At 37.0% G+C, this 18,325-nt stretch overlaps 2 protein-coding genes across 3 annotated transcripts; one reads left to right on the forward strand and one right to left on the reverse strand.

Moving 5' to 3' along the window:
* Window positions 1–214: 214 nt before the first annotated feature.
* On the reverse strand, window positions 215–10,577 carry LOC109161336 (E3 ubiquitin-protein ligase UPL3-like). Its single transcript, XM_019309682.1, has 18 exons — window positions 9,370–10,577; window positions 9,066–9,176; window positions 8,827–8,943; window positions 8,578–8,748; window positions 8,347–8,508; window positions 7,631–7,891; window positions 7,385–7,506; window positions 5,836–7,234; window positions 5,239–5,334; window positions 2,720–4,273; window positions 2,339–2,563; window positions 2,133–2,237; window positions 1,602–1,682; window positions 1,455–1,523; window positions 1,206–1,334; window positions 1,002–1,124; window positions 682–850; window positions 215–459 (listed from the first exon to the last, which is right to left on the reverse strand). Exons 1-17 carry the CDS (start codon window positions 10,249–10,251, stop codon window positions 785–787), a joined length of 5,673 nt encoding a protein of 1,890 aa, XP_019165227.1. The 5' UTR covers window positions 10,252–10,577; the 3' UTR covers window positions 215–459; window positions 682–784.
* A 5,334-nt stretch (window positions 10,578–15,911) lies between these two features.
* On the forward strand, window positions 15,912–17,345 carry LOC109161340 (myb-related protein 308-like). 2 transcript variants are annotated; one of them, XM_019309687.1, is made up of 3 exons: window positions 15,912–16,424; window positions 16,529–16,996; window positions 17,030–17,345. In XM_019309687.1, exons 1-3 carry the CDS (start codon window positions 16,162–16,164, stop codon window positions 17,124–17,126), a joined length of 828 nt encoding a protein of 275 aa, XP_019165232.1. In that variant the 5' UTR covers window positions 15,912–16,161; the 3' UTR covers window positions 17,127–17,345. The 2 variants fall into 2 exon arrangements, with proteins under 2 accessions (XP_019165232.1, XP_019165231.1); XM_019309686.1 differs by having other exon boundaries at window positions 16,529–17,345.
* The last annotated feature ends 980 nt before the right edge of the window (window positions 17,346–18,325 follow it).

Here is an 18,325-nt window from a genome sequence, read left to right on the forward strand (position 1 = left end):
GAGTTATATGACCCAACTCCGAGTGTGTACGTACGCTTCTCCCGAATAACATCTGTTTGTTCAACTTATTGCTTCAAATAACCTAAATATTATAATTTCTTTCTTGACTTAATTGCCTTCTTTCCTTTAATTTGTGCAGGAAAAAAAATATATGAATTTATAATAATCATTTACTATTTGATAAGATGAATGAAGTTGATCATCATTTCCATACTTGATAAAATTGCTTTTCAAGATTCCCTTTATTAGATCATCATAAAATTAAACAAAACGATAAACGACACCATCATCATCATAATCCTCATACATCTATATCTCCTATCATCCCAAAATATTATAGTAAATATAAATCATTCTACGGTATGTACAACCGCACTTGCACCCCCAAAGTGCCTCCAGCCAAAAAAAAAAAAAAAAAAAAAAAAAAAAAAAAAAAAACTGCCCTTCAACCACCTTCACCTGAAATTCATGTCAAAATTGACTTTATTAGTTAAACAGGATTGAATCCAATTAATAAATAAAGAGCAACAAATTACATTCCTCATTCCAATGAAAAAATACAGAACCAAAAACAAAATGACAATCTGGAGCTAGCTAGCTAGCTAAGGAAGAGCAGCAAAGAAAATTGGTAGGACGGCAGATTCCACCTATACTATACACTACTACTACACAGATACCAACCTTCAAGATTGCTGATAGACGGTGATGACCAGCACACCATTTATTGAGCACTAAATGCACAAGGCTCAATTATCTCAATCACTCCAACTACCTTTTTAAGATCCTAGGACAAATCAAAGGATCCTTGACCTTCATTGATCGCATACAGTAATTTCTTGTACATGATTTCCTGGTTTAAAAAAAAAAAAATTGAACAGATTTTAAGTGTAGGATAACGCAACTGGAAACATTTCATCTAGTGGTGCATAGTTTTATGGTATGCAGCTAGCTAATGTATTTGTTGATCCCATCCCAATATAATAATAAAACCAAACTAATACCTTGGTGGAGTATGGAGGAAGCTTCAAGTAATTGGCACAAGTCATCACACTAGGCAGGTCATCATCTGCAGATTCGGATGCCACATTACCACTGACTGATGTGTTTCCCGTGGATGAAGAATGCTGTTTCATAACCAATCAAACACTTAAAAAAGAGAAAAACCCATGTTGAAGATCATATTGAAATATGAAGCAGGAATATACCTTCCTCACGATTGTTAACTTCGGATTCAACACTGCAAGACCACCTGGAGGAAGCTTAGGCGCACCAGTAACAAATTGAAGAAAGGCTCTTTGTTGTTCAGGAGAGAAGTCTCCCATGATCTCCAGCAACTTCGCACACACATCAAATTCAGGGGAAAATAGAAAAAAAAAGGTTAGATGACGATTAAAATATAAATTTCCATTTTATTTCTCCTAAAACCTTCCAGATGAACAATAACAAGAACATACATTTATAATTGCAGGACTCTTGGCATTGTAACCATGATCAAACTTGATGTGATCCACCAATGTCTCAGCCTGCACATACAAGGAATCTTGTAGGTAAATCGCTCAAAAGAAAGATATCCATTAAGCATCACAATAAAGGTTATTTACCTTCCACAGCTCTCTACGCCCACAAAGCAAATAGTCCAACTCAGTTGGAGAAAATATTTGTAGTGTTGAAATGTCAAATACCTGGTCATCAAAAAAGGCAAAAATCAATTTGGAATTGACAAAACTAACATGCATCAAATACAGAAACACACAGATTATTATCATTTGTAACATCAATTTAGTTCAGATTTGTGAACAGGTACATGGACACATGATATCACAATTGCTCTGGAATCTGGAAGGATCAATAAATTTAAGAAAAGGAGGGATTAATAGGCAATGCTATTACAAGACTTCGTGTTTGGAATACTCATATAAGGCTAAGGGTGGAAAATTATCCGTAGCCAAGAACAAAGTCACCTAGTGGCTAGTGCAACAGCAACAGAACCAGGAGCAACAAGTTCAAATGCCCCATATAATTCCCTAATAACAGGACAGTAAAACCATATTGCCTGACTAGGAATTTACAAGAATGGGAACTTTAATTCCAAATCCGTTCAACATCTTCAATACGTCAATAACCACCCATACCTGATTGAAACCAGATCTAAATGCTTCGATTTGCCGCACAATTCCAGTCTTGATAGTAGCATCAACCACCAAAGAAATGTACTCTTCCAGATTACTAAGATCAACCTGCAATATAAATAAAAGAAAAAAAAAAATTACACCAGCAAACATTACATAATGAGAGAAGAAAAGATACAAATAAACAGGAATGTTCAAGAGAAGCATACATTCTCGTCCCCAGGTTTCAGAATATATTCAGGATAACCTGGAAGGGTGAAATCTAAGCAAAGGTCTTCAACTGGAGTCCCACGAAAACACAAATCAGTAATTTTGACTTGGCTATTATTCCCCATTGATTCCAAATGCTGTTTCCGAAAAACAAGAGCTTGTAACTCTTGTAAATTCTTGCCCAGTTCAGTATCAAAAGAAAGAATATCATACAGATCAAGTTCCTGCAGTGAAATACAGCAACAGGTCAACATTACAAGAACAAACATACCCCAAACAATATGAGTGACATAATGCGACTGCAAAGTCTGAATGTTAACATGTAGCTAATATGCACAAGTGAAACAAAAAACAAAATGGAGGCATAGATCAGAGCATACTTGGCCAAGCACAAGCTTATAGAAGGCAGTTGATAATGGAAGGTCTAAGAGCCGCCCATCCTGAAGTGCTTTAGCCATCACGCGACCCATAAGCCGGAAATATTCAATTACCTTATAAAGAGGCTGACCCTCTGAATTTTCAGCACTCGGTGGCCAGGGACATGGGAATAACCCAAGAGGTGCTATAATGAGATCTTGTTCACCCCCATCAACAGTTTTTCCATTTACGTGCCCATCTACATCCATTTCCATTCCATGTTTGTGGAATGTTAGACCTGTCCTCCACATCCCTAGCCCTGCTTTCTGTAGATCATGACTTAAAAGGGTGTAGAACTCCAGAGTAGGACCCAAACCAGTGCCAACTTCACCAAAATATTCAACTTCAAGAACAGCTTTTTGGCTAGAGTACATGTCCATTACTTTTGCAGCAGAATCCAGTATGCGATTCCGGGAGACACGCACTTTCTGGCGCTGTAATCTCCCAAACCTTACCTCTCTTTCATTCGCCGACCCATCAGCACCTTGCTGCTGAAGTCTATATAATGCTCGAGACAACCCAAAAGCAGTTGAATAGAAATACTGGCGGCGAGTCTCAAATGGAAATAGAAATGGACAAGCCTTGGTTAGCTGGTAACACCATGATGGAAGAGAGCCACTACAGAGTGCAAGTGCATCCTGGATCTGTCGAGCCAACTTCGGAGTAAGCTTACTATTGACAAATTCTTCAGGAGGGATTTTGACACTACTCACGCTGAGTTCATCTAGACTTGATATTTTTCCTTCGGAGAAATCTTCAATCACTGACAGAAACTGTAACCGTGGTGCAAGCTGATTCAAAATATCAAGTACACGTAAAAGTGCTAAAATATTATAGGTAGGGTTGCTTTTTTCCAGATCACAGGGGAGCTCTCCCTGAAAAATACTATCTAATAGTGATGCATGGAGTGAGGAATCCTCACTCAAAGCTGTTGAAGAACTAGCTTTCCTAGACTTAGAGGAAGTTGATGTCCCAGTACCATTCATACCTCTATCAGCTTGGTTATCTGCCCTTTGGTACGTGATGGTGTATATATCAGACCACAGTCTGCTTCCATCACTTGATACAAAATCATTGCCTCCATGTCTATCATCATCATCATCATCCAGGACAAGCTGACGTTGAATGGCCTGGTAGATTGTTAAGTGCCTATTTAATTGTTTCCCACCGGCAGAAAATATCAATCTTCCTGTATCGTTAGAAGTAAATATAGGCCGTCCTTGACGATCCCTACTTCCTCTAACACCTCTACCATTACTAGACCCAAGGCCTGCCATAGCAGCTGCAGCAAATGACATTGCACCCCTAGAACTATAAGAACTCCCACCTCTAAACTCAAGAGAGTCAGATCCCCGGATAGAACCATCTCTGCTGCTGGAACCACCACCAGCATTTGCTTGACTATTACTTGGCGTGTGGACAACTGGACTCTCCTCTGAAGAGTCCCCTAATTTAACATCATGCACTTTTTCTGGCATGCAATAAGGAAGTGAATCAAGTGGATCATCTCTAAGAACCTGCAAGTTTAAACATAACTATCAGCATCATGCCATTATACAAATATTTTGCATCTAAAGGTGAGATTAACTTTGTAGCAATCAACAAAAAAATGGCATGACATGCAATCAACAAGAATAAAATAGACATCAAAGATGTTTATGATTACTTTTCCATCGCTGTTATCAATTCTTTTTATTTGGGGTAAGGGGTGTGGTCTTCTTGTCCCTAGTGTGCAAATATTCATTGTCTCAGCCACTGTTCCATTCCATTGAAAAGGCTATGTTTTAAGTTTCAGATTCAAAAGAAACACATTAACTACAAATGAAAGAAGTTCTGAAGCCACCTGCATCATCTCCTGCCCATTAATGAAAGAAGTTCTGAACCTGCAAGAATGTCCTCTAAAATGGATTCCTCTTCAAAACTGTACCACACGCCCATTTCTTGTGATTCTATATTATAATATGATTAACGTGTTCCCACAAATGAATATATGACCAACTTCGTTTTAATGAGATTAATGGTCCGGTTTAAAACCTCTTCATTGACTCACCAAATTTAGGAAAGAACTAATCAACAACTCTATCAATTATTATTCAACTAATAGCTATGCGACACAAACATGCAAAATATAAACATTTCATTTTACAAATATATAGAATAATGCCCAAGAATAAGGCATCAGACTGGAGAAATTGAAGAGACAAAAAAAAAAAAAAAAATACTCCCTCTGTCCCATTTTGTATGTCTTACTTTCCTTTTTAGTTTGTCCCAAAATGTTGTTCTCTTTCCAAAATTGAACATCACCATCATTCTACTTTTTCCCAAATTACCCTTATGACTTTTGCTTTTATTTTCAAAAGTGAAAAAGTGAAGGGCATAATTGGAAAATACATAGCATTTACTTTAATTCCTTAAAAAGCGTGCAAAAAGCAAATGAGACAACCAATTTGGGACGGAGGGAGTATGAAGACCAAAAACATACATCATCACGGTCATCTTCATCATCATCATCAGATATATCATCTTCTTCAATCACCAAATCATCAATAATGTCAACAGGAGAAACCAGCTCATCTTCCTGCACCAAAAAAAGAATGAAATTTCTCTATCCCTGTTGTACACCACACTAAGCACTTGATGAGGACAAAAATATGAATGACAAGAAAGTCTGCAACCCATTTCAAAATGTATACCTTAAGTCACCAACTATAGCCAATACAAAGGGATGGATAAATGGAAATAGATAATTGTTAAAAGCACTAGAAAATCATCAAAATTGTTTAGGGGAAAAATACCTTACAGCATGAGACCAAAAAAATTTAAAAATAATAATAATAATAATAATAATAATAATAATAATAATAATAATAATAATAATAAAAAGAAGAAGAAGCCAAACATAGACAATGCATTTTAGACATGATATAATTAAGACCAAAATTGGAAAAGAGACGGTGGGAAGGTCAAAGCACATTAATGAACAAAAACATTAAGGATATGATTAAACATGATACAATTAAACTCAACAGCCAACTACACATAAGAAGATTAACGTATCAGATTACATGATTGGACATACCTCAGAATTGGAATCCCCATTAACAGGTTGTGCCTGTGCTTCCTTATCCAAAGCTGCTCTTCTACGAGCAGCATTTCTTGTCTGTGGTCCTCTTCCCTCTTCTTGACCTGACTTAAGAACAGCCTTACCCTTTCCTTTTGATGAGCTTGCATTGTTTTCTTGTGATGACTCTTTAGCACCATCATTCATATTAGTAACAGACCTTGATCTGGTAGAATGACGAGGAGGAACAGAAGGAGTAGTAGAAGATGCTGGTAGAACAGACCATGCCTCAGAGTTTCCAGCTGATGCAGGTGCCTTCGGACCAGACTCAATTCGTTGGATACGAGGCCAGAGGAAGTCTTCAACAGCTGCTAAACTTGCTAGTGGATCAATCAAAACTACATTTGAGGAATAATCACGAAGGGTCTTTTCACCTTGTGCCCTACAGAGACGCAACTTGAATGGTTGAGCCAAAGCACCTAAGCCAGAAGATAGTCGTGCACTTCCACTCAATGACCTAGAAGTGTGGCTCAACACAACAGGGAAGCGCTCCAAGGAAGATAGAGCATTTTGAAGCTTTTGAACCAAAATACCCATGGGAACAGAAATTCCTTCAACACCAGGAGGAAGGGCAACAGCAATGAAAGACCTGTACCTTCTCATTGCTTGTTGTCGAAGCCTAGACAGATTAGCATTTGAAATTCTTTCCTTGGAGAAGTACCCGCATGTAAAATAGTTCAGCAAGGAAGTCACAACACCACTACCAATAAACTCAAAAGTGGAAACACCATCTCCTTTACTGAGCTCCCCCAGCATCTCAGTAATCAGACCAGCAAGGTTTTCTTCTTTACTGGTAGAAATATCACCAAACCTAGGACCAGAAGTTTTGGATTTTCCCTTCGATTTAGTCATCTGTCCATCAATACCAGCATTCAACTTATTGCAAAGATTCTTCAGCCGTAGAAGGTCATCTGTCACACCAGCCTCAGTTGACTCGAGATCTGAAGGGAAATATTTCTCTTTGAAGCGTTTGGCACAAGCACTCACAGTCATGCGAATATTGGAATTGACATTAGGAACTTCAACTGAATTTGGAGGCGAGAGCAGATTTGGAACTGAATTTTTGAGTTCTTCAGTAGAACACATATCAATATTTGAATTACCACCACGACGTCGGTAACGCCTAGAACGTGATGATCCTGTTATACAATCATTGTCCTTCTCACAGGAAGGTGGCTGTGAAGGAGGTGTAACATGAGCCTCAGCTATTATTAGTGCATTAACAGCATGAATAACACCCTCTCTCACAAACATCTTAGAAAAGAAACCAGGGAGCTTTTCCATTAAAATTTCTGCAATTTGAAGAGCAGGCACCAGTACTTGGGGATCTTTCCAAGCTAACACTCCAGCCAAGAAACTGGATAAATAATAATTGAATTATGAGCTATAGATACCTTGAAAAATGAAATATTTAAAAAGCCAATTTGACCTTATTTACAAAACCAATTCCAAAAAGCTTGACCTTATTTACAAAACCAATTCCAAAAAGCTTATTATAAATTCATACCTTGATATGTTAGTAACACTATTCAAGGACTGAATCATATCTGCAGTGCTGAAGTACATAAGCTTTCCAATCACCGAGAGACACTTGTGACGTACTGGGCCATTCACACTGGACCCATATATCTGATTGGCAAACAACATGCAAACACTTAATTTAAAGAAAATAAGTAAAAAAAAAAAAAACATGTGTCCCATTTTTACAACTTTATAATAGATACACAAATGTAATGCTTAGTGAACCACTAACCTGAATTAGAACTGGAAGAAGATCCATTCCAAATTGACGCAGAAATTCAGGCTGCTCATTAAGAAGTTTTTCACGGGCTGAAACCTCCTGTGCAATATCCTGAGAACTAGCATTTACATCCTCCTGCTTGCTAGAACCACCAGCACAAAATTTCTTTGTAAAAGAACCTTTAATAAACAAGTTACTGCTGACTGGAAGAGAGATTGTTCCTTGAGGCAACGGGGGAAGTAGCTCATTAGCAAGGTTCACAATCTCAAAAATCTGTGGATAAGGGAAGGAAATACATTTAAAAGTCCAATATATGAAGCCTTAGGAGGAGATATATTATACTAAAAAAATTGCATTAGTAAAGTAATTTAAAGCAAGGGAAAACCTTGTTTGGAAATTAAAATCAAACAAGGGATAAATTAAATTTTATAACTAAGAATACATTCAGCCAATGTGGTAAAAAAAAAAAGTAGTATGGTAATTTCCTTGAGAACAGATGTAAAGAATGCAACTAAGTCTACTACCATTTGCATACAGAAATCGGAAATTCGAGGACATCTCAGGTAAACTAAAAAATCTAAGTAATTAAATATGTAAAGCACAACAGCTTAGAAATTCCGTACTGTGCAAAACCCAAAGTTAAAAACCTTCCAACCAAATACCCCATAGAGTGCAAAACCCAACGTTTAAAACCTTCCAACCAAACTGTATAAGGAAACATAGTATACCTGCTCAGGTGGTCTACTCAAAGCAGGTGAAACAGACATTGTGCTAACAAGACCAGATCCTGAAAGAATTTCTTTGAGAATACCACTGATACCAAGGTGCAGCAAAGTTTTTGCTCCTATAGCAGAACCGCTTGCACATGTTGAGAGAAGTCGAATCAATCCCTGCAAACTTATCCAGTCAAGATGCAGCATCAAAACACATTAATTACTTTAACCAAGAGTTATACTTACTGTGTATGTTGAAGTGCTGAGTGAGGACTGACCGCCACCAGAACTGCTTGAGGAAATCAGTGCAGCTGCTTCCCTAACAAGTCCATGATTGCATAATTCATCCAACTTCTCTGGAGAAGATGCAAATGCCTCAGCAATCCGAGTCAAGCAGATGGAAGCATGTTCTAGGACCTATACACAAGCAAAAGAAAAATAAGATAAAAAATATCCCGGAAAGAATTATTGCAAACAAAGAGATCATCCGCTCACCTTTGAGTCATGATATTGGAGGAGGTTTGTCAGCAACGGTACAGCTTCCATCACAAAGTCAGCTGCATCAGAAGGGAGTTTCTTGCACATATTTGCAGCAGTAAACAATGCAACTCGCTGGCAGTGGACCAAGAAGTTAATAAATTTTTTAAGACATAACAGAAGAAAACAAAAATAGTCAAATCAATTCACTTTACATGAGCCATTACATATGAAATAGTTGCAGTTAATTCAACTACCTGAACTCCAGTAGAAAAGAAGTCAAGGTAGGAAAGCACGGCCATAAGGGCACCAGCTCTCAGGCAAGGAGTGGGGTGTTCCTGAGATATCTTCTTTAGAGCTTGTAATGACTGTTCATTTTTTATTTAAAAGGCAAACAAAGTCAATTAATGCAAGGTGTTTCCAAATATAGTAAAGTAGAATAATATAAATAATTCATATTTGAGAATACAGTTGAGCTATGAATACTAAGATAGTAATAGTGAAAACAGTTGGTTAGCATGAACAACCAATCCTTCTTAACAGACATATTAAGTAGCTCACCTGTTCAGCCAAGTCCATGTATTCAATTGTGAGCAAGCGAGCAACAAAGTACGAAACTGCACCATAATGCACAACAGCAGCACATGAAGAGGGCAGAACATCAACCAGATGGGTTAATGCACGGGCTGCAAGTAGCATGATATCTGGATTACTCTCGTGATTAAGTAAGCCAACCAGCACAGGAACAAAAGAATCCACAGAAAAGGTGCTGAGTGAATCTTCAGTTCCAATAGAAAGCATATCACAGAGCTGAGACAAAGCCTCAACTTGCTTTCCTTCCTCACCATCTGCTCTCAACCCTGACAAAATCTTCTTCAGCCGACCACTTTGATGTGATGATGAGGTTGATCCTATTGCTGAACTGGGGATCAGGTCATCCAATCCGGCACCCAATTTCCTGAGCAACCCCTGAAGTGCACTGCTTGCCGAAGATAAATTTGGATGCAGCATTCCAACACCACCCTCACTGTCATTGTCATCGTCATCACCGCCACCTGAATCAATATTCAACCTAAGGTTTCTCTCAGCTTCCCTGTCCCTGTCCCTGTCCCTATCCCTAACTTGCTCTTTCTCCTTTCCTTTATCGGAATTATCCTTATCTGGAGCATGACTAGGGTTCTTACCACGGCGGCTGCGGGGGGCGGAACCGGATGATTCATTGGTGGAGTCCATGGGTGTGGAAGATAGTAACGAGTCCTGAGAACGAGTTGCGATGCGAGAACGAGTGGGGATCGAGGCGGAATTGGTGGCGGTGGCAGTAGTGGATGTGGGAGTAGATGAGACGGAAAGACGAGCTCGCTTGGCAGCGCGGGTGGTGGGACCAGAGGAAGAAGAGGGCGCTGAAGAGTTGGCCTCCGCCCGCTTCCGGCTGCGAGTTTCCATACAAAATCCAAAACCCTCAAAACATCGAAACAGCTCGCCGATTATTCGGCGATCAGACACTCTCCAATGTTGAATTTGTCACCATCTCTCAAAATCCAAGAATCCCTAATTCCCAAATTACCACGACAAGAAAATCCGATCTTTCCCAATTAAGCTCAGCCTCAATCACTATCTTTTAAAACGCACAACGATTAAACTCAATAACAATCAAATTCCGACAATCGCTTTGGGTGATCAGAACGGAGGATTTTGAGAAACACAGAGAGATAAACGGAAGAATATAACTGAAGCAAGGAAGAAGAAAATAAAAATAAAAATAAAAAAACTCAGAAAACCCTAATTCTGATTTCTTTATTTATTTGCTTTTTTTCCTCTTTTTTTTTTTTTTTTTTTTTTTTTTTTTGCTAAATATTCTCTCACCGAAAGCCAAAGAATATGCTTGATCGAAAAAAAAAAATATTATACCATGGACCAGGGTTCACCTTGTAAGGTGTATCTTGTTACTAAACGATGTATAAATTATGTATTTTTAATAGAGTAAATACTCAAAATGGTCCCTCGACTATAGCTAAATTCACAAATTGATCATCGACTTTCAATTTCAACCAATTAAGTCCTTAACTTTGTAATTTTAACACAATTTGGTCCTCTGTCTATTTGACCGTTTGTTGACTGTGATTTTTGATGATATATATGCAATTTCATGGTCCATCGGCGATTTTTTAAGGTTCTGGTTGCATTTCCAGATCGCAGTGTTACATTTAAATTCACTGCCAAAAAGCAATCTATCAAATCCGGTCGTCTTTCTTCATCCTCCCTTTGGAATGTAGTTGAGTTCGTACTAGAGCGAAGAAGACGACGCGTTTCCAAACCAGTGCAACGTCATCCTGGAGGCCTCCACGTGCTTCGACGAGAGCTGAAGGTTCTTCTGGAGATTGTCGATCACGGTCAACAAACGGTCAAATAGTTGGAGGACCAAATCGTGTCAAAATTACAAAGTTAAGGACTTAATTGGTTGAAATTGAAAGTCAATGACCAATTTGAGAATTTAGCTATAGTCGAGGGACCATTTTGGATATTTACTCTTTTTAATATTGAAATTGTAAATTTTTATAATACAAATTGTGTTTTTAAAACAAAACATAATAAGGACATCAAATCATAATTTGTTAATATTGTGTGACTGCAGTATTTGAGATGAATTGTGAATACAAAAAAAAAAAAAAAAAGGTAATTAACTACATATATATTTATTACATTGTGTATTCGTAGTATACAAATTATAAATTTTTAAAAAATAAATTATTAACATTTAATACGTAAATTGTGAACATTTAAACCCGGCTAATTTGCCGAAAGATGGAGCGGGCTTTGTTTCAGAATCAAATACAGATCTGCCTGTGTTTCGTGGCGGTGGATCTCCTCACGCGTTGTGCGGCCCAATCAAATTGCGTTACACATTTTTTCCCCTTGGTGAGGTGGAGATTGAAATGGGTTGGGCCTAATTTCTGAAAGATGAATATGCAAATATTCCCACTCCCCAACAATAGTTTTCAACTGACAAGTCCATTTTATAATAGCCTCAATATTAGTAGCCATTTTGGCCCACAAAATGTTAAAGAAAAGAACCCAACTTCCAAAATAACAAACTCAGGCCTCTTGGCTTCGCAATCCAATGAGAAGGTAGGAAGCTGATTTTGATAAACTTTCAATATTTACACCATGTTTGGTAATATAATTAGCTTATAATTAATTTTAACTTATTTTATCAGTATTAGCTGTTTGACTTTGTTAAACATTCAATATAATCAAATCGCTTGTATTGTCCATTGACCATTGTGTACCAAAGTTTTAGCAATTGAATCGGTTAACATCTTTATATCTAGTTGTAGTTTGAGTCTTAAGCTGTGCATCCTTATTCAGTGCGTGTCCCACAAGAAAGTGTTGTACCGTATCCATTGCAATTTTACGCAGGGGCTAAGGAATCCGGGCAGATGAGATGATGTTTTGATGTAACCTGGGGCTGGGGGCTGGGGGCTGGGACAAATCATAATTCATATAGACTGGTGGCACAGATGTATGCCGGAATTCTAACTACATTGCCATGTGCCAACAATTCAGCTGCACAATACCTTGTTTCGCGCTACTAATGTCGCCCGGTTCTGCTTTAGTTTAGTTTTTTCCTGTTTTAGCCAAAGATTCAAATGTGAGAATATTCCTATTCCTTTCAAGTTTCAAAGTGTCATTTGCCCACATTCCTATTTTAACTTTCCACCAAAGCAACCACCCATAAACTTAATGCACAACAAACAATTTGGCCTGCCTTATCGCATGAATGATTTGAATTAATGCATTGCCTATCTACACCATATTTTACTTTTCATAATATTGAAATTGAAATTATTCTTCAAGACAATTGGTAAACGAGTTATTAATATAACTGTGAGATAATGTTGAAATTAAAAATGAGTGAATTGAAGAAGCGACTGTGGTGTTTGTGCATATATATAATAAAAAGTTCTGTTATATATACTTTTAAATTTTATTGTTTCAAATTTACTTCCTGATGTGGCGAGTTCTGATAAGTTATTTCTTTATATGGGTATCTATAAAAGTGTCTATATCAATATTTTAAGTGTGAGAGTAGAAGTTGAAAGTAAAGAATGTATAGTATTTTCCTATAATAAATAATATAGGTAGGAGAAGGAGGATAAAATTAGTGTGGTGGAGCAAAATGAAAATGTGGGACAGGGGTATAGTTGGGAAAGAGTGTCACATGGGAAAGAAAGAAAGAAAGAAACAGAGGAAAAGAGGTAGGTGGGTAATGGTTTTTTAGGACTGCCCCACAACCCTCCTGCTCTATACCTAAGCACATGACCTCCACAACCCACTGAGTTGTCTCACACCTTACTCCTCCCAACTCCCTGTTATAATTTTTTAGCTTTTTTTTTTTTTTTTTTTTTTTTTTGAAAAGGGTTATAGTTAGCTTATTGCCTACCTTACCCTCCCTACTTCCTATTTTAATTATATATAAATAATTTGAATCAACTCATTCTCTTAGATACCTCATCATCTCTATATAATTTTTACACGAAAAATACTATGTATACTCTTATTTTTTACTTCTGAACCCACATACAAAATTTTATATAAACATTTATATTGAGACCCACATGAAAAAAGTATCACATTAGAAAGTAAAATTTGAAAGTTCATGTAGTAAAACTCTTTTTACACTTTACCTTTCAACGAGAACACCAATAACTAGTACCTCAACTCATATGATCATCATGTCAACATAAGCACTTAAATCCACGTGAACACTAATAGTAAGTAGATATAAAAGCTCAACGCCCAAAAGATATGATGAACTTATATATGATATCTATTGATATATTTTATATTCGTAAATGGTATTGATCCCAATCAAATAAATAAATTTGTTAAAAGGGTGATTTTAAGAAGAAAATGCAATAAAAATTGTAATATTAAAAGCGAGAATTAATGGAGATAAGGATGGATGTATGTGATATGGGTGTGGATAAATGATGAAATAAGAAAAATGGGTAAGGGGTTTAGATAAGGTTGGTTTGTGAATAAAAAGGAGATAGTGTATAGTACGTGCGAGAATAAATATCCGAAACCGTGCCATAACTCAACATCAAAGCTAAGGGTGCTGCTGCTGCTTTTGGACCGTGACACTGCTACAAGGAAAGGGTAAAAGCTACATTTAACATACAATAAAATAAACACATGAAATTACACAAGTGGATGGCCTCTCTCTTTCTCACATCATCAAAACCAAGTTGATAGATGGGCAGAAATTTAGGATGGTGATTCATCGTATACCGGCACAAGTTGTTATCAAAGTTGTTTTCATATAGAGAGAAAGATCGAGGAGAGAGGGTTTGTGGTGGTGGGTAACAAAACAAATTGGTATGGTAGGAGATAACAAGTACACCAAGAACAATAATAACAATAAAGTGAACCAACTTCCCCTCCCCTACTCCCCAATGGTCATTGCATGCACCTTTTACACATTTCTTTCCGTTCTCATTTCCCGTCATATTACACTTATTCAGAAATCATAACACAAAATTCTGAAAAGAGTTATCAAGTAGCCAAGGTAAAATATGTTTTTCATACCTGAAAATTATAAGTTTAATTATTATCAAAACCATTTTGCTCGAGCTCTTCGTATAAAATATTCATATAGCATATATAATTAAACTTGAATCACAAGGCATAGCTTTGGGTTGGGAAAAAATCTACAAAATTAAAAAAGGAAGTGGAAGGTGAACCAAAGCCCACATACAACCACAACCATTTTCCTACTATTACTTACTCTCCCTAGCTTTCTATTATCCTATTATATTATTATTGTTCCCAACTTCCAAGCCTTCTAGAAACCCTAGCTTGCTTGTTCCAAACACACAAATAATTTGTTTTCCTCTTTAATTTTAATCTTATATTAAGCTACAACAATAAAACTTAACTTCACCTCAAGTCCGCTTACAAGTAGCGACTTCGGACGTTCCTTTAAATGAAAATAATAAATTTAACTGCTTAAATTAAAAAACAACTAAAATTTAACCCAAAAACATCACTAACAACACTTGAATAATAAATTAATAATTACCTTAATTAATCATACAAATGGACCAACTTAGAAACCACTAGCTAGCAGTGCAAGCATATAGAGAAACATGGCGAGTGGCAACGATAATAATTAATGATAATATAATGAGTTGAATAATTGCAAGGGGGTGTGTATGGTATAGTAGATCAGATAACGTGCTATGGCACATGTTAGTACAAACAAGAGCATGATGATAATGTATATAATATGTTTGCAGAGGTGTGTGTTTTGGTACATGTCGTCCATATGGTTGGGAAGGTTGTCGATGAATGGACGGATGGATGGAGTGTTAGCTAAATTATTAATTAAAAGTTGTTAAGAGTTTAGGGTTTATACGAAACAAAATTATATTAAATAAAAGGAAGAAGGGAAAGGGATGACACTCACGCTCATCACCTTCCTACCTTGTCTTTACTAAACTCTTAATTATTTTATACCTTACTTTGCATCTGCCTCCAGGTTACCTCTTCTTTTTGTTTCCTATTTTTTTCCTTATAAAATTATAATCTTATTAAGATTTTTAAGTTGACATAACTCTACAAGAATTAACATTCGATCTTGTTTAATTTGATAATATATATATTTTTAGTACTACTAACTTCGAAAGTATTATGATTCCGTGCCACTAGATAGTTGGATTGCACATTAATGGCTATACCCATGACCTTTAGTTGTTTCTGATACCAAATTGAAGCATGTGTTTTATCGCAACTAAAAGCTTAAGCTGATAGTTGGATTGCACATTAATGACTATATGCTCAATATAGATGTATGAAAGATGCTCAACATGGATGTATGAAAGCAGATAAATTAGATGATGGGTATGATTCGATCTCTCTATATATATGTGTGTGTAATTAATAATAATATTATAAAAAGCAAATAATAATATTAAAGCAAATAATAAAGAATCCACCAGCCACTCACTCAAACCTGTCTCACCAACTCGCATCTAGAAGCAATTAGGAGGACTGCCCCACTACCCCCAACTCCTCCATCTACCCCATCTCTCTCTCTCTCTCTCTCTCTCTGGATGTATGTATGTATGTGTACAGAGTCAAAAGCTTATAAAACCCCACTTCAAGTCCTGAAAAGTCCAGCCTTGATAGATGTTCTCATTTACATACACCAATTCAAGATTGCAACTTCTATTCTATTTCTACTAGTCTACTAGCTACTAACAGTAATCAACCCCCGAAAGAAACACAGAAATAGAAAGAAAATAAAGAAACCTCAATTCAAGAAAAAAGTAGTTAGGTCTGTGGTCGATTATGGGAAGGTCTCCTTGCTGTGAGAAAGCTCACACCAACAAGGGCGCTTGGACTAAAGAAGAAGACGAAAGGCTTATAGCTTACATCAGAGCCCACGGCGAAGGTTGCTGGCGCTCCCTCCCCAAGGCCGCCGGACTCCTCCGCTGCGGCAAGAGCTGCCGCCTCCGCTGGATCAACTACTTGCGCCCTGACCTCAAGCGCGGAAACTTCACCGAGGAAGAAGATGAGCTTATTATCAAACTTCACAGCCTCCTAGGCAACAAGTAAGTATCTCTCTCTCTCTCTCTCTCTCTCTCTCTCTCTTTCTTTCTTTCTTTCTTTCTACTGATCCACACAAACAAATTATCTAAATTAAATATATATGTAGGTGGTCTCTTATAGCTGGAAGATTACCGGGAAGAACGGATAATGAGATAAAGAATTATTGGAATACCCACATAAGAAGGAAACTGCTGAGCCGGGGAATTGATCCGACTACTCACCGCCCCATGGACGATCCCAAGGAAAAAGTGACAACCATTTCTTTTGGTCCCGCACAAGAAGAAGAAGACGTCGACGATGAGAAGAAGAAGATGATCCCTCAAGATTCTCTTCCAACGACAACGACAGTAAAACAAGAATATTCCACGAGCCCGGTACGCCGTGAACGCTGCCCGGACTTAAACCTGGAGCTCAGAATCAGCCCCCCTTACCAGCCAAACAATCAACAACCGCCATTAACGTTCACTGCCGGATCAGCTCCGGGGAGCCTAGTCAACGTTGACAACACCACCGTAGTATGTTTTGCATGCAGTTTGGGAATACAGAACAGTAAAGACTGTACCTGCACCACCAACGGAAATGGATGTTACGCCACCGGAAGCGCCACCGCAAACGCCATAACCAGTATCGCCGCAGGCTACGATTTTCTAGGGTTAAGAAACAACGCCCTTTTGGACTACAGAAACTTGGAGATGATGAACTGATCGATAATATACTACAGACTACTCTTTTTTTTTTTTTTTTGGGTCCTTTAATTTCTGATTTTATTGTCAATTATTAAGATAAGATAGATACAAGAAATGGCAAGAGAGAAGTGAGAAAGAGAGCTGTACGTATTAATCTAAAATCGATCTTTCCGATCATTCTCGATCTCCATCTGTAAAATGACCAGACTTTTAATGAATAGCAGTAATTTTACAACATTATCATCGTACCTAAATTAAACAACCAACATCCATCATTTTTGTTCCATTATTCTTCAAGTTTCAATGATCGAGGATCGCCCATCCGATCTACAGCCAATTAATACAAACCATTTCATATTAACATTTATAATTAAATATTAAAATTTGGCAATTTTCGTCCTTATCTAATTAGGCAACCATGCTAATGAGTATCTGTAGATCTAGATAATCTAGTATGCTCTGTGATGTAAGGAATTTTTTCAAGGTCTTCAACTTTTCCAGCCTCTTTTTTTTTTTTTTTTTTCTTTTATTTAATAATTTCCGGTGGTTACTTTTCTGTAAATTATTAATTTCCTAAATTTAGATTCTTTTCTGCAAATGGGAGATAATTGGGGTGGGTGTGGGGGGTTGAGGGGGAGGCAATGGATAAGCAGCGAGAGGATGAGAAGAAAAGAAGAGAAAGATAGGTGGGTAACCTATCTCAGTATCTCTTCCCATTACAATAAAAGCACCCTTAATTAATTATTTTAAAATATATAAAATTTCACAATATGACATGATGTGATATTTTTATTAAAATAAAATGTTTCGAATTTAATTAAGTTATTATATATGGTGCAACGACAACATTAAAAAAATATATATAAAATATAAAATGCGTGAAGAAACTAGCATGTGTACGTCTTTAGTGGTACCATTCCATCTTCTACCATACCTAACCATTATTATCTCTTCTTTAGCCGTGACCTAACCAACCCGTATCCATAACCACTTGACATTATTATTTGAGTTGTTGAATAAAACTAATTTTTGTGTCTACTCATAATTACTGTTGGCGAATTATCACCTAGCCTCATATCTACCTCGATAAATTGACTTAGAAATTTAGTCATGCTATCAACAAGATGATAACTAAAACAAAACAATATGATACAAATAGCCAACATGATAGATTGACTATATACATCTAAGAATGTCCAACTATATGATTTGGATAA

The sequence above is a fragment of the Ipomoea nil genome, unplaced genomic scaffold (assembly GCF_001879475.1).
Source record: "Ipomoea nil cultivar Tokyo-kokei standard unplaced genomic scaffold, Asagao_1.1 scaffold2922, whole genome shotgun sequence".
NCBI classification, from domain to species: Eukaryota; Viridiplantae; Streptophyta; class Magnoliopsida; order Solanales; family Convolvulaceae; genus Ipomoea; species Ipomoea nil.